This window comes from Drosophila hydei, unplaced genomic scaffold (assembly GCF_003285905.1).
Source record: "Drosophila hydei strain 15085-1641.00,03,60 unplaced genomic scaffold, DhydRS2 tig00000211-arrow-pilon, whole genome shotgun sequence".
NCBI lineage: Eukaryota > Metazoa > Arthropoda > Insecta > Diptera > Drosophilidae > Drosophila > Drosophila hydei.
In genome coordinates, this window is record NW_022045685.1 from 2,799,011 (window position 1) to 2,813,031 (window position 14,021).

The 14,021-nt window shown below is 43.9% G+C and overlaps 2 protein-coding genes across 2 annotated transcripts in view; one reads left to right on the top strand and one right to left on the bottom strand.

The window, feature by feature from the left end:
- The window catches only part of LOC111598440 (chaoptin), a 104,819-nt gene that overhangs the window by 40,146 nt on the left and 50,652 nt on the right, over positions 1 to 14,021 (top strand). Inside the window, exon 2 of the mRNA XM_023313682.2 lies at positions 9,052 to 9,070. The gene's annotated coding sequence lies outside the window, so the exon portion shown is untranslated. The remainder of the gene's footprint in view (positions 1 to 9,051; positions 9,071 to 14,021) is intronic.
- Positions 3,353 to 14,021, bottom strand: part of LOC111598429 (protein folded gastrulation) — a 30,309-nt gene continuing 19,640 nt past the window's right edge. Inside the window, exons 3-5 of the mRNA XM_030223464.1 lie at positions 4,709 to 6,288; positions 4,049 to 4,648; positions 3,353 to 3,994 (exon numbers count right to left, since the gene is read on the bottom strand). Coding sequence (XP_030079324.1) covers positions 3,596 to 3,994; positions 4,049 to 4,648; positions 4,709 to 6,190 — 2,481 coding nt within the window. The 5' untranslated portion in view covers positions 6,191 to 6,288 and the 3' untranslated portion in view covers positions 3,353 to 3,595. The remainder of the gene's footprint in view (positions 3,995 to 4,048; positions 4,649 to 4,708; positions 6,289 to 14,021) is intronic.

Genomic DNA, 14,021 nt, shown 5'->3' on the forward strand with positions numbered 1-14,021 from the left:
GCTGCCCTAGCTACATCAGCAACAGCAGCAACACAATCCTCAGAAGCAATGTAAGTGGCTGGTGAGTCTGTGGCAGCGGCAATTGTAACGGGACAGCATTTGACTGGGCTTTTAGCCACGCTCATTTAGTGGCAGGCGCAAAGCCCCATAATCAGAAAGCTTTTGCACTTTATTTGTGTTAGTTTCAATTATATAAACAACGAGAGCAGTAGCAGAGGTAGCGACGGCAAGCAGACCCAATTACCGCTTGATTTAGCACACGCACACAAGTGCAAACAAGCTTAAGCATCACTCACACAAACACACACACGCACACCATGACAAACTTATTGAGATTCATTGAGCAGATTGTGAAGCTTCCCTTCAGCTGTGCAACGTAACCCCAGCAGCAACCAGGCTGCCAACAAGCCACGCCCCCACTCTCTCTGGGCAGATTTGACAGGCAGACAATAGCTAATGCTTCAGCTGGCAAACACAAATACAAACACACACACACACACACACACAGTTGAATTATGTGCGTGTGTGTGTTTACTTTGCATAAAAGCTCAGCCATTGAAAACTAAAATACTGCACAGCACATTGAGACTTTGTATTGCATAGCATTAGGCGGTGTTTCATTTATATTTTAAGCACACACACATACCCACACACACACACACGCACACACACACACATGCATGCAGAAACGTTTAAGTGCGTCGTTTTATCGTCCAGCTTTCAGTGTGCATTTTAGCTTAATAGTTAAATAAACAACAATTTCCTTCTGGCAACTATTGCCATTTGGCTTACAAACATAAAACCCATGCCGAGACCCCCATGACAACGCACCACCATACTACAACGCCCAATCGAAGTCCGGCACAAATACAAATACAAATTTTCTTATGTAATTGAAATATTTTATTTATATATATATTTTATATATATATTTTTTTTATATATATATAGTATTTTTTGTTTCATTTTTGTTCGATTTGTATGACAAATATTGTATCGTTCGATATGCGAAATGCAAATTGTGGCTGGGTTTATTTTGAACTTTTATGCAATCGAATGTGAAAGTGCCTTAAGGTATGCAGCGTGAAAGCAGCGGCGCTGTGGCCGCTACCCGCCGTTAGGTGGCGCTGCAGCAGACTGACGAATGGCAGCCGAAAAGCAATGCGTTTGGGCCACACTCATAGTCGCATGCACAAACAAACTCAGCTGCTGCAATCAGCGCCTAATGCAATCGTTAGGTAAACACGCATTTTCACAGCTCTGCCAATTTCTCCAGCGCTGCCTCTATCGCTCGCACTCGCACCCTCGCTCTCGACTTTTTCGTTTGTATTTTATTCGCCATGTTAACATGCCGTCTGCATATGTTTGCCAAAGAATTTTTTTTTTGTTTTTTTTTTTTTTTGGAAAAAAGTTAAATTTTCCTAATGGCATTTGCTACACGAGTCAAACACACCAACAACAGCAGCAGCCGCCGCAGCAACAACAACATCGACACCTACGCCGGCTGCATGCGAGTGTGACAGATATTTTAGCATATTATGTTCGTGAGTGTGTGTGTGCCCGTGTGTGTGTGTGTGTTTGAATAGGTTTGTTTGCTGCCTGTGCATCCCTTTGGGCGCCAGCTTCCTGGCCCTGATTTTGTTTCTATCGCTTGGTAATTCTAATGCTTCTCATCGCCACCAGCTGTCGTTAACATTCGCATTCGCATTCGCATCCGCATCCGCATCCGCATTCGTATTCGCAGTGTTTGCCTTTAGTAAGCCCAGCTCGTCTCGGCTGTTGCTCTATGTTTTCGAACCACTGTGACCGGCTTTTAATGCATCATATGCACAAGGTACCACGTCTCGAGTAGTCACCCTGTCTTGGGAAGTTAAGTGCCAAAAGTGTCAAACTTAGCTCCGGCTCCGACTCACTGCTTAAGGCTCATGATAGACATTTTGTTTAATACTCGTTCAAATCACAAGGAGTATATTAGCTTGCTGTAAATTCTTCTGATAGAGACTCGATGTTTGACTTATGGATGACTTGTGAAAGCTTCAGCTAAAAGCCATCTCAGAGTAGACAGCATAAGGCAAGGTGAAACACATCTGTGAGCGAGTATTAAGCAGTCACTATATTTTTATTCTCATGTCTGATGCTCTCGCGCCCTTCATTATATATTTTACTTTGCCTTATCGATCGGACGCGTTCTCTGTCCAAGCTATGTCCATCAACTAAGCCAATTTATAGTTAAAAACATTGCGTAAATTAGTTTTTGTTTTGTTTCGATATTTTTTATATTTATGTTTCTCTTTTTGTTTGTTTTAGACACCAACAGAAAAAAAATATATATCTATGTACATGCATTACATTTACTTTACAATAATATTTTGTTATTTGTTTTTCGTTTTTTTTTTTCGTTTTTTTCTTTGTTTTAGATAACATAAATAATACGCTTAAATGTTAAAAAAAAAATTATAATTCTAATATATAAATATACTCGTATATCTTTGAAAATGTTTCATTTAGCAGCATTTAAAAAGCAACGCATTTTTTCTTTCATTTTTGTTTTTGTTTTCGTTGAGCTTAATTTAAATTCAAATGCAGCAGCAATTTACAATGTTTAAAATTAAGCAGCGCATATTAATGGCTTTCCACGTGGGGTATATACACAGAGACAACTACAACGAGGCTTCACATAAAAAATAATATATGGAAAGGAATTACAATAATAATTATATTAATAATATTACAAAGGTACGGATAGGGGTGGGGATAAGCTCTATAATTTGCCAGAAGGACTTAATTTACAATTATATATATATATATATATATATATATATATATATATATATGAATATAATATCAATAATAATTGTGTGTGTGTATGTGCTAAAAAACTAGCTTTAACTTTAAATAATCACAATTAAATATTGCTAAGGCATGCAACAGCAACAGGTGGCAATGCACGTGTCCTGCCCCACAGAAGCACAATAATAAAACTATTGTAAAAATTGATATATGTATACACATCGGAATGCATATACATATATATATATATACACACATATATCGTGTTAAAATTAAATCAACAACTTAAAAGGCAGCAAGGTAAATAACAAAAAAAAATATCTAAGAACTGTTGAGAACGAAAAAAAAAAAAGATATATATATATATATATATATATCTATATATATATATATATATATATATATATGAAATCATAAACGAAATTTGTTGACGTTACGTAATATGTACAAATAGATAAACAGATACAAAAAGTTAATACAAATATATATATATATATATATGCATGTATGTATGTATGTATGTATGTATGTATGAATATATGTAAATTTTGGAAACAATTAAAATTATTAAATATTTATAGACTGAGAGCTAAGTAGTGTATGTGTGGATAGGGTAGTTAGACGCTGTTGCAACTGGACAAGCAGAGACTTCAACACACAATTGAAACGTTGTTGCCAGCGGCGCCGTCAGACGACACGGCAGCAATTCCAACCGACCAGCGGACTCCAGCGACTCTCCACATCGGCGAGAGATGCTAAGAGCAGCGCGCAGGCATTGAAAAAGCGCCAGGGAAACTGATCCACATTAGCGACGCGACGTTATTGTGGCTGCTGTGCTGCTATCGCTGGCACGAAATGTCCTGAAGATACGCAGCAATAGAGAACGATCCTCGCCTTTCTCATCCACCTGGCGGTCGACGCGCCAGCCTATGTTCGGCAACCACCAGAAAGGCGCATAATTGTCATCATTCGGTGTTGCTGATGTTGCTGTTGTTGCAACTGTTGCAGCTGTGGCTGTTGTTGCTGCTGTTGTTGATATTGGCTGTGGACTCACGCCTGGACTGTCTACTCTAATTATTTTACTATTTCTATTGCTACGATTTGTATTAATACTTAATTGTTGTGTGCTTCTTGTGGTGTCAGCAACTGTTGCTGTTGCTGCTGTTGCTGTTGTTGCTATTGAGCTATCAGCAACAACATTACCTGGTATTACTGTTGTTGCAATTGTCTCTGCCGTTTGTTCTGTTGCTGCTGTTACTGTTGTTGCTTTTGCTGCTGCTGTTGTCGCTGTTTCTGCTGTTGCCGGCGTTGTTGTTGCTTCTGTAGACGTCTGGCCCATCATTGGCATGAGGCTAGACCAAAGCTTTGTTGTTTCTGCTGTCGGAGTGCTAGACGCATCCGAGCTGCTTTCAATGATCGTTGCTGCTGTTGTCGTTGTCGTTGACTGCTGCTCATGTTGCTGTTGTCGCAGCTGCGATAATCGTCGCTTGTCCTTAACCAGTTCGTTTATAATGCGCAATTCTTGTTCAAAATTAATTTCACTTGCCGCCCTCTCACTGTCACCCTGGCCACCGATTGTATTTGTCATTAAATTGTCACTGGATGCCATATCGTTCAGCACATCCAAGTCGCCGTCAGCATTGCTGCCGCTGCTGCTGCTGCCGCCGCTGCTGCTGCTGCTGCTGCTGCCACTGGCAGCAACATTTCTGTTAAAATGCTGATAATAAAACCGGTCATCATCTCGAGCATTGCCATTGGCATCTTGATGTATGGCAGCAACTTCGGTTTCAGTAGCGACTGTTGCAGCTGTTGTTGTTGTCACTGCTGCTGCTGCCGATGATGATGATGATTCTGCTGCTGCTCTTGTTGGTGTTGTTGATGTCAATGATATTGTTGTAGCTGTTGCTGTAGCCGCTGTTGTTGTTGCTGTTGCAGCTGTAGCTGCTGTTGTTGTTGTCGTTGTTGCTGCTGTCGTTGTTGTGCTCGAGCTTAACTGAACCGGTTGCACTTTCGATTTTTTCAACACAGGCACATCTAGCTCTTGTTCTTTGCTTGTAACTTGTGCCCGGGTTGCTGACAATGTTGGTGTTGTGGGCGTAGCCAACGAGGCAGTTGCTGATGTTGCTGTTGTTGTATCAGCGTCGCGCTCCGCTGTCGTAGGCACAATATCCGTAGCTGAATCGTCAGCGTCCAGGTCGGCGCTGAGCAGCGGCGAGACGCGACGATGACTGAACGGCGGCATCATATCCACGCTGCTGCCATAGGCCGGCAGAAAGGCGTCGACCTTGAGCAACTGCTCCAAGTCCGTTTCGATCTCTGCGTCAGTCTCAGTCTCGGCCACAGCCACAGCATCGGCATCGGCATCGGAATCGGCAGCGGCAGCGGTCGCTGCATCTGACTGCAACTTCGCCCCCGCATTGGGCACTGCATCCGCATTGGGCTTCGAATCGGCATTTGCTTCGGGCTCAGCGCGCATCGAACTTGTCACCAACTGAACCGTGGGCTCCGCGCCCAGCGACGCGCCCGCTGGCACGACAATGGCATCGATGTGGCCAATGTCACTGAAGGAGCCAATGCTGCTGCCGCTGCTGCTCGATGTGCTGAGGCTTGTTGTGCTTGGCAGAGCATTGCTCGAATCAGCCTGCAGATCTTGTGCGCTCTCAGCAATGCGATTATTCGGCTGCTGCTGCGCCTTGAGGGCGTTTTCGCGCATCGTTGCAATTGTGGGTGTTGGCGTGGTTGTTGCCGTCGCCGTTGCCGTTGCCGTTGCCGTTGCCGTTGCCGTTGCCGTTGCCGTTTGCATTGCAATCGATGGCGATGTTGCCGTCGTTGCATTGGCAACATCGGGCTCTGATGCCGTGGGAAACTTCTTTTCGAATATATTGAACTTGAGTGGCGCATCCTCGCTGGGCAGCGCCTGATCCTCGGCACCCGTCGCACTCGTGGGCAACGTGGGCAACTGTATGAGCGGCCCCAATGGCAACTCGTAGATCAGCTCATCGCTTTCATTGTCGCTGTAGTCGTAGTCGGTGAATGCAGTCGGGCCACTGCCGTCGCCCAGCTGCTCCTGCAGCTCCTGTGCCACCAAATCGGTGGGATCAATGTTGGTCTGCGATATGCAGCGCTCGTTGTACAGCTTATGCCCCGGCGGACAGTGACGGAAGGGCAGAGCGAATATGGACTTGGGCATTACCTTCTTCTGCTTCTCGAGCGATTTCTGTTCGAACGGCAGGCGCAGCCACGCCTCCCACGCATCCTTCTGTGCATTGCCCTCGATGGGCCGCGAGGTAATTGGCAGCGCCTCAACCCCGACCGGAATTAGGCTGTGCATGTGCAGCGCGGTCAGCGCCAGTAAGCCATGCGCCAGCAACAGCATCCAGCAGCCATTTGCCGGCCGCATGCCTCTCGACGACGATGCCATGGCGGCAATCCTCCAGCTCCACTGTTGCAGCGTTACCAATCCCACGATCCTAGTGCCGCTTATCTCTGCAATCGAAACTGAAACGGAAACACAGAGAAGAGTAGGGATTAGTATGACTGGCCAAATGTGCTGGCAATGCCCCACAGGTAAAGCTTAGCTGCCTTCAGTTTCCCTGCCTCACAGCAGCTAATGCGCTTTCTGTGCCACCAGCAGCAGCAGCAGCAGCAGCAGCAGCTGTTCTACTCTTTGAGTTTTTGCCCAGCCGCATCTTTTGTGGCATGTGGAACAATACCGGTTTTCAATTGTATGTGCCTCGGCCGCACACGGAGCATGCCACAATGGCATCAATTCAAGAAGTTTCCGAACAATTCAAAGCCAAAATGAAACCAACAACAATAAATCATAAGAAAAATGATTTTGTTACATTTTAAATATTTATAAGAATTGTTACAAAAAATTAATAAAAATAAAAACAGAAAATATTTTAGAACATTTGAAAACTTGTTTCACTTGACTTGGTAAATTAGGCAAAAGTCGCTGCCAAAATTCATCAGCTGCTGCCAGCTTAGGCCATCTAAGTGCATATTCAGATTCTTAATTAACTCATTTTCAATTTGATATTTTTACTATAATGAATCAGAGAGTCGCAATATTATTGACTCCTAAAGGGAACAGACTTCAGCGCTGAAACTCGTCCATGAATAAAGAATTCATTTTGATATATATTTTGAATATATATTTTAAATAATAATAATAAAATTAAAATATATTAGATGAATTAGCTTAAGCAATATTATTTATTTTGAAATTGTTTTCTGCTTAAGTTTTAACAACATTTGCACCACTGTGCGCTTTGCGCTGGCGTCGGCGGTAGTCGTCACACACAAAGATTGTGAACTTGGGCAGCGCTTTAATGTTTTAATGGGTATATCGACGGTGGCACACACACAAACACACACACACATCGACACAGACAAATGCATATCTCTCATCAGTCATCTCTGTTGTCATTATCAACGGCAACAATAATAATAATAACAGCAGCAGGGACGGCGGCGACAGCAACAACAACTGCATCAACTTGTTGCTGCCACAGCAGTCATTGTTGATGTTGCACTTTGCTTAAGCACACACACGCACACACAAAGGCAGACAGATACGTTGTGGGACAAGCACGCACAATGTTTATTTATAAAGATACACGCACACACACTGCGGCAGAGACTATAGACATATATGTAGGTTATCTGCGGGCTCTTAGAATTTATGAGTTCAAGTGTGGCACATTGCAACCGCGACTTTTTCCCAGTGCTCTAACTGTTGCACTCAAGTTTATGGCCGTTGCTGTTGTTGTTGTTGTCATTATTACTTGTTAATAGCTTTTTAGTGGGCCTAGCTCGGCGTATCGGTCATAAAACTGGCCACTGGCCACTGGCCACCTAGTCCATGCCCTCGCCCGCTGCCTCGTCTCATCTTTTCGGGCAATGCGTGTCGCATGCACGTGTGAACGTCAAGAACCTCTTGACACACACACACACACTCAAACACATGTGTGTGTGTGCACATATATTAAATAAGCACTTGATAAGGTTAATGTCATTACGGTATTATGTAAGACAATGACTTTGACACCCGCAGCAACTGGCATGGCTCATAGCTCAATTAGCTTAACATTTGAAGCACCCACAGCTCAGAGCTGAATGCAAATGCGGTTTTCGAGGTTCAAGCTTAATATTACACTGTATATATATTGCATTATATTATAATATACGAATACTTTCAGTTGCAGATGAATGTTAACTACATGCATTGGCCATATCATGCTCATGAAGTTAGTTTGAAACTGAGCGGCATTTCTGGTGTTCCTTTCAGTTGCAGTTTGTTAATTGATTCAAGAACTCAGCGAAGCTGTCCGCCTGCCTGGCTTAGGCTAGTTATCATATGTGTCAGACACGAGTCTCTGGCAGACACATGTGTGTCACGTCTCTGCGTCCTGTGTCTATGCATGCAGCTGTCAGCTAGGCCCGCCAAATTGAAATCAACTTCACACGTCGCAAATTTTTAATTAAAAATCAGCAACGGATGTCAATTTGGGGCCACAGCCAAAAGGATCCGGCAATGGACCTCTCACAACACTTCAATTCGTTCAATTTTTGTTTGCTTTCTTCAGTTTCAGTTTCGGTTTCGGTTTCGGTTTCGGTTTTAGTTTGTTTTTTGTCTTGTTTTTGTTTTCTTTTTTTTTTTGTATTTTTCTGGTGTTTTCTATTTGATGTCCTTTGCTTTTTCGGACAACATTTGATGCCTTTTACGCGTGCAATTCCATTTGGGAAGCGACAGGATTTAGGGTCCTATCTATGATTTTGTTTGTACACACACACACACACATGCATAATGCGAGGCCGCACACATTGACATCCTGCTAATACATTACAGCAGCAAACCAGCAACAACAACACGAACAGGACACGTAACTGTGCTTTCTGTTTCGTGCTCGCACGTATTCAATTCAATTCAATGAGTCAATCCCATTCGGCATCCTTCAAAACAACAACAGCACACATGCGCATAGGTGTGTGCCCGTGTGTGTGTGTGTCCATGTGTGCACGTGTATATGTCCCGCTATTCATTTGCCAATTTTTTATGGTGTCCGCGGAACGCCACATGCAATCGCCGCCTCATTCCCCATATGTCGAGCTATTCCTGTGCATTTCACTGCCTATCAACATCATCAGAGTGTGTGCGTCTCTCTCACACTCTCTCCCTCTCACTCTCTCACTGTGTGCGCGCTTTAACATTTAACCTGCATAATTCTCATATAAAACTCTTCTTCTCTCTTGCAGCAATCGTTTTGTGGCAAAGGTAAGCATTGATTGTTTCAACTTTATAATATTTAATAATAAAAATATTATTTATAAAAAAAAGCTCAACGACCTATGACAAGCTTAAAAGCAACTAAAAAGTCTAACATACTCAAAGTAAGAAAATAAAAACAAAACTCACAAATCAACTCACTTAAAGCAGTAAGTTGAGCTAAGCTAACGCTTTAGCTAATTATTAGTATCATACTCTAGCAAAGAGTCCTATGATTTGGTCAATGCCTCGGCTGAAGCCACAAGCTGTAGAAGTTGTTGAAGAGCATCAACAAGTCAGTTCTATCCGCTATCTGCACTATTTGATATATCGCAGCGAAGGGTATTCCAGCATCGCCATGCTCACGCTGACAAGGAGAAACAAGATGTGATGCTCCAGTCGGGCACTTGGAGTAGGATTCGGGTTTGCTTTTGCAGCTGTCCAAACAATAAGTCATCTGTTTTCAATTTTGTTTTTGTTTTCTTTTTGCTTTTGGTGGTGCTGGCTGGTGGTGGCGGGCTAGAGTGGGCTTGGAAAGTGCAGCAGAAATGTATTTTTGGAAACGCTGCCCATTCATTGCCCAATTGTGTTGGCCTGCTGCAGGCATTGCATCATTAGTGATCTCATCGCTGGCTAAGACGTTCACAATTCGAGTGCATCAGGCAAGCACCGGCCATAGCCATAGCCAAACCCATAGCCACAGAGGCTAGCATCCAGCACAATTTCAATTCATATTCATATATGTATATGTGTGCATGTGCGTGTGTGCGTGTGTGCGTGTGTGCGAGTGTGTGCCGTATGTGGAGAGCTGCGCATTCAATTACTCATTTGCGAGCGCAGCTGATGATCAAAGTAGTCCAATTAGCAGCAAGTGGCAGTCGCTTGGCTACACAGTCGAGTGGCCATTAGAAGTGGCTTATTATGCATTCAGCAGGCCACACAGAGTATGTCAATGTCTGGCCAAAAGAATTATACAATCGAGCCGAAGCTAACGAATCTGGTTTGCCAACGTTGCCTACGCACGTGGACTGTTCCATGTGCTGCTGCCAACATGTTAATATATAGATATATACATATATGTTTAGAGAGTTGGAACTACGGCTAAATAGTGTATCAACCAGTTTTTGGGCCTCTGTCGTGTCGTAAAAATTGAAAAAAATGCAAAACAGTCGAGCTCAAATGAAACAAAAAAAAGAAATAACAAGAGAAAAAAGTTGCTGCTGCTGTTGTTGTTGTGCTGATGCGCCACAGCAACAACATGCACAGCAAAGGCAGGGGCATGTGGCTCAGAGTAGTTCAGCAGGCAACTGGAACGCAATTTTACACCACTCTTGTGGTTTGTTTATGTGCCGATGCGGGCGGAGATGGTGCTGCTAGCGGTGGTGCCATTTAGTTTTCATAGCCGTTTAACAGCTTTGCCAATACCAGCAACAGCAACAGCAACAGCAACAGCAACAGCCAGAGTCAGACCCAGAGCCAGAGCCAGAGCCAGAGCCAGAGCCAGAGCTTAGCAATCACTCAGCTTGGCAGCAACAGCAACAGCAACAACAATCGACAACGATCGAGTTGGCCAAGCAGCCAAAAGGCGGCCTAAACCATGGGACAGTGGATGCCAAGTTGTCGCTGTGGCAGCTATAACTGTTGTTGTTGCTGCTGCTGCTGCTGTTGCTGGCAACGCACTTGAGAACCGTTACAATTCGTGCGAACTGCTTAACTACCGGCTTATTTAGTAGGCATCAAGTTGGCCCCCACCAAAACCAAAACAAAACAACAAAAAAATGAGTGGAAAGTGTGGCTATTTATAGTCGACTGTTGCAGCCAGATAACTGCAATTAAAAATAGTCTCGGCAATCAATATATATATATATATGCATACATATATATATTTATTTATATAGTTATTTATGAGATCAGCTCAGGAAATACTACATCGTCGCTGTGGTTGGAGGCCAAGCGAGTGAAGAATTAATTTGCACATCAATTAAGTTAAAGCCAAGTAATTAATAAATGCGCATTAACAAAATCTCTATCTCGATAATAATCATCATAATCATAATGATAATGATAATGGTAGTTCTGTAAAGCAAGAACTGTGCGATCGCATCATCGTCGCATTTTTTGCATCTATCAACTGGGCCAATTTCAGGAACTTGTCGAACTGCAGCACTCTTAACTGACATCATCGTCTCTGGCAATTCCATTAAATGCCAGAGACAGAGACAGGGTCAGCGAGTGGGAGCGGCAGGGCGGTGGAGCGGGTGGGGGGTCACTTATCTAATAAATACTTATGAAATGCAAACAGTTGTCGCCCTTTGTTCGGCTCGGCTTGCAACTGCAATAAATTGTTGCCTATTGTCGGTGAATTGCAGCTAAATGAGGCATGATCGAAGTCTAGGAAGCATTTGATGTGTGCTCCCGTGCCGCTGCCTGCTGCAAGCCACTCAACTATCCGCATATTTATCGCAAATGGAAAACTGGAAAGCTGGAAAATTGGAAAATTGATAATTGAAAATTGATTTCCAAACCAAACTACGCTGCGTTGCGTTGCGTTGCGTTGCGTTGCGTGTGAAAAATGCGTGAGAAACGCAGCTGCGAGCCGCGTTTCAATCAGCACGCAGCAGCATCCAGCAGCTAGCTGTTGGCTGTTAGCTGTGGCCACCACCAGGTGGCATGACTCGCTGCTCGCCTAGGGTTGAGGGTGGCCTCATCCATCTGCCCCAATTGCGAAATAAGCAAATGCGCAGGACTTAGCTGCAAGTGCACGACTGGCGGATACCCTGTACATTTAGCTGGATTTAACAAACAAAATTAAGATCTGCATTGAGTGCGACTCAGGCCCTAAACTTTATATTCTATAAGCCCTTTATTTTACTGATTTGTACATACATACATACATACATACATATATATACATACATTAATAATTCAAGATCATTAGCTATAGCTGAATTAGGAATAATAAAATACATTTCTTAGTTTCTCTCTCTGATAACAAAACAAAAGATAAATGCATTCAAGCTTTACGACAGACTCTTGCTTTTGATAAGGTTAACAAACTAAATCGAAAACTTCTCAAAGTCGCTCAAAAATCAAGGACAAAGACGGCGAATCGGGTATATTAGCTAGAGTCTCGGAGGCCATCAGTTGTCAGTGCATTTTCACTGGACATTTTTTGGCGGAAGCACAAATTTTGATAGGCTGCCCCAGTGGAGCATTGTTTATGATACGCAGCAGCTGGACGGCGAGACGCGAATGCGGCGCCAAGGTACAGGCAGACGGGCGGGCAGAGGGACAGAGGGACAGAGGGACAGGCGGGCTGCATGCAGCAACTGCCCTAGTTGTGCGTGTGGGTGTGCGAATGGGTGTGCCTTGTGCCTTGGCTACTTACAACTGGTCAGCGTGTCTGTGCGTGTGTGTGTGTGTGTGTGTGTGAACAGCGACACGAACGTAGCTCTGAAATGCGCACGCAGACGCGTGCCGAATTCATAAAAACGCATTCGAATCGATTTACATTAAGTCGCACTTAGGCCAGCCAAAAACCCGGCGAACGTCAAGCGAGGCACGAAATTTGAGTCCAATCAAAATGAAAAGGCAGCAGCAGAAAGAACAGCAACAACAGCAACAATAATAATCGACAAAAAAGTCCAAAAGCAAACAACTGCGAGCGAATCGCGTGCAAGAGCCCAGTCAAAGTAAGAAAAAAAATGATTTGATACAAAAACTGGCAAACAAAGCCGACCGACGCGATGCTCTACGAATGGCATCAATAGCATATCAATTGTATTTGATTTAAGCCATAAGCTGTTCCGCTCTACATGTGGCATGCCCCATTAGCATAAGTTGCGCTTAGAGCTGCAGCTCAGCCTGATATATGAAGCGCATGCCCAAAGACAATATGTAAATGTGGCTTAAGATCGCCAAGTATTTTAAGTCCTAGCGCAACTGGCTGCCCCTGGGTGGCAGCATGCCCGGCGGCGAGGGTAGCGCAACTTTTGGCAGTCGCTTGACTCATAATATAATATAATTGTTTCTGTTTCGCTGTTTGGAGTTCTGCTTTCCACACACTCACACACACACACGCTTCGAAATTCGTAAGGATTTAAATGTTGAGCATCAACAAATGTTGCTGTTTGCGGCTGTTGATTGTTTTGAATGTGCTTTTCATTTTCATTTCTGCCTCACTTCATTCACTTCATTCCATCCAAAATAATGTATACACAAGCCGTGCAGAGGTCATGGCTGTAGCTGACCCGGCAGCCCACCAGCCCACCAGCCCACCAGCCCACCGCCCACAACTAACGCCCACACCCACACCCACATCCATGCCCATGCTCATGCTCATGGCTGGCAGCGCAATTGCTCGCCAACACTTTATGCACTGCGCCCCGCCTGTTGGCCAGGTCCAGGCCCTGGGCCAACAGGTTGTCCGTGAGAACCTGAAGCTGCCTCAACCTGCCAGCATTTCTGCTGTTAACCCCCACACACTTACACACACACACACACATCCTCCTCCAGCCATTGTACTCGCTGTTGTATTTACGAAACACTCGTAAGACAGCGTTTGTTTACCTTTCAAAAACGAAATGTATCTCTCGTCACCCAGCGAGCGCTGGCCTGGCCTGGGCTGGCCTGGTCTGTATCTTTTCCTAATTACTATAACGTTACCAGTACATTGCCATTTTTTGCCCATTTCCCATTTTCCATTTCCCATTTTGTGTTTTTCCACTAAAAAAGTTTTCAATTTGCGCATTATTCGACGAGCGTGGGAAAACTATTTGCGCGCCGCTGAAACGCAATTGAAAATTTTCAAAGATTTTCACATTCACTCACTTGTGTATATAGATGATATAGATATATATATATCTATTTGTATATATATATTTATATAAATGTGGACAATCCAAGGCGTTAGGCCGCGCAAAAGTTAAGTGTATCCAATTAGTGCAAGGTTTCGGCTAAC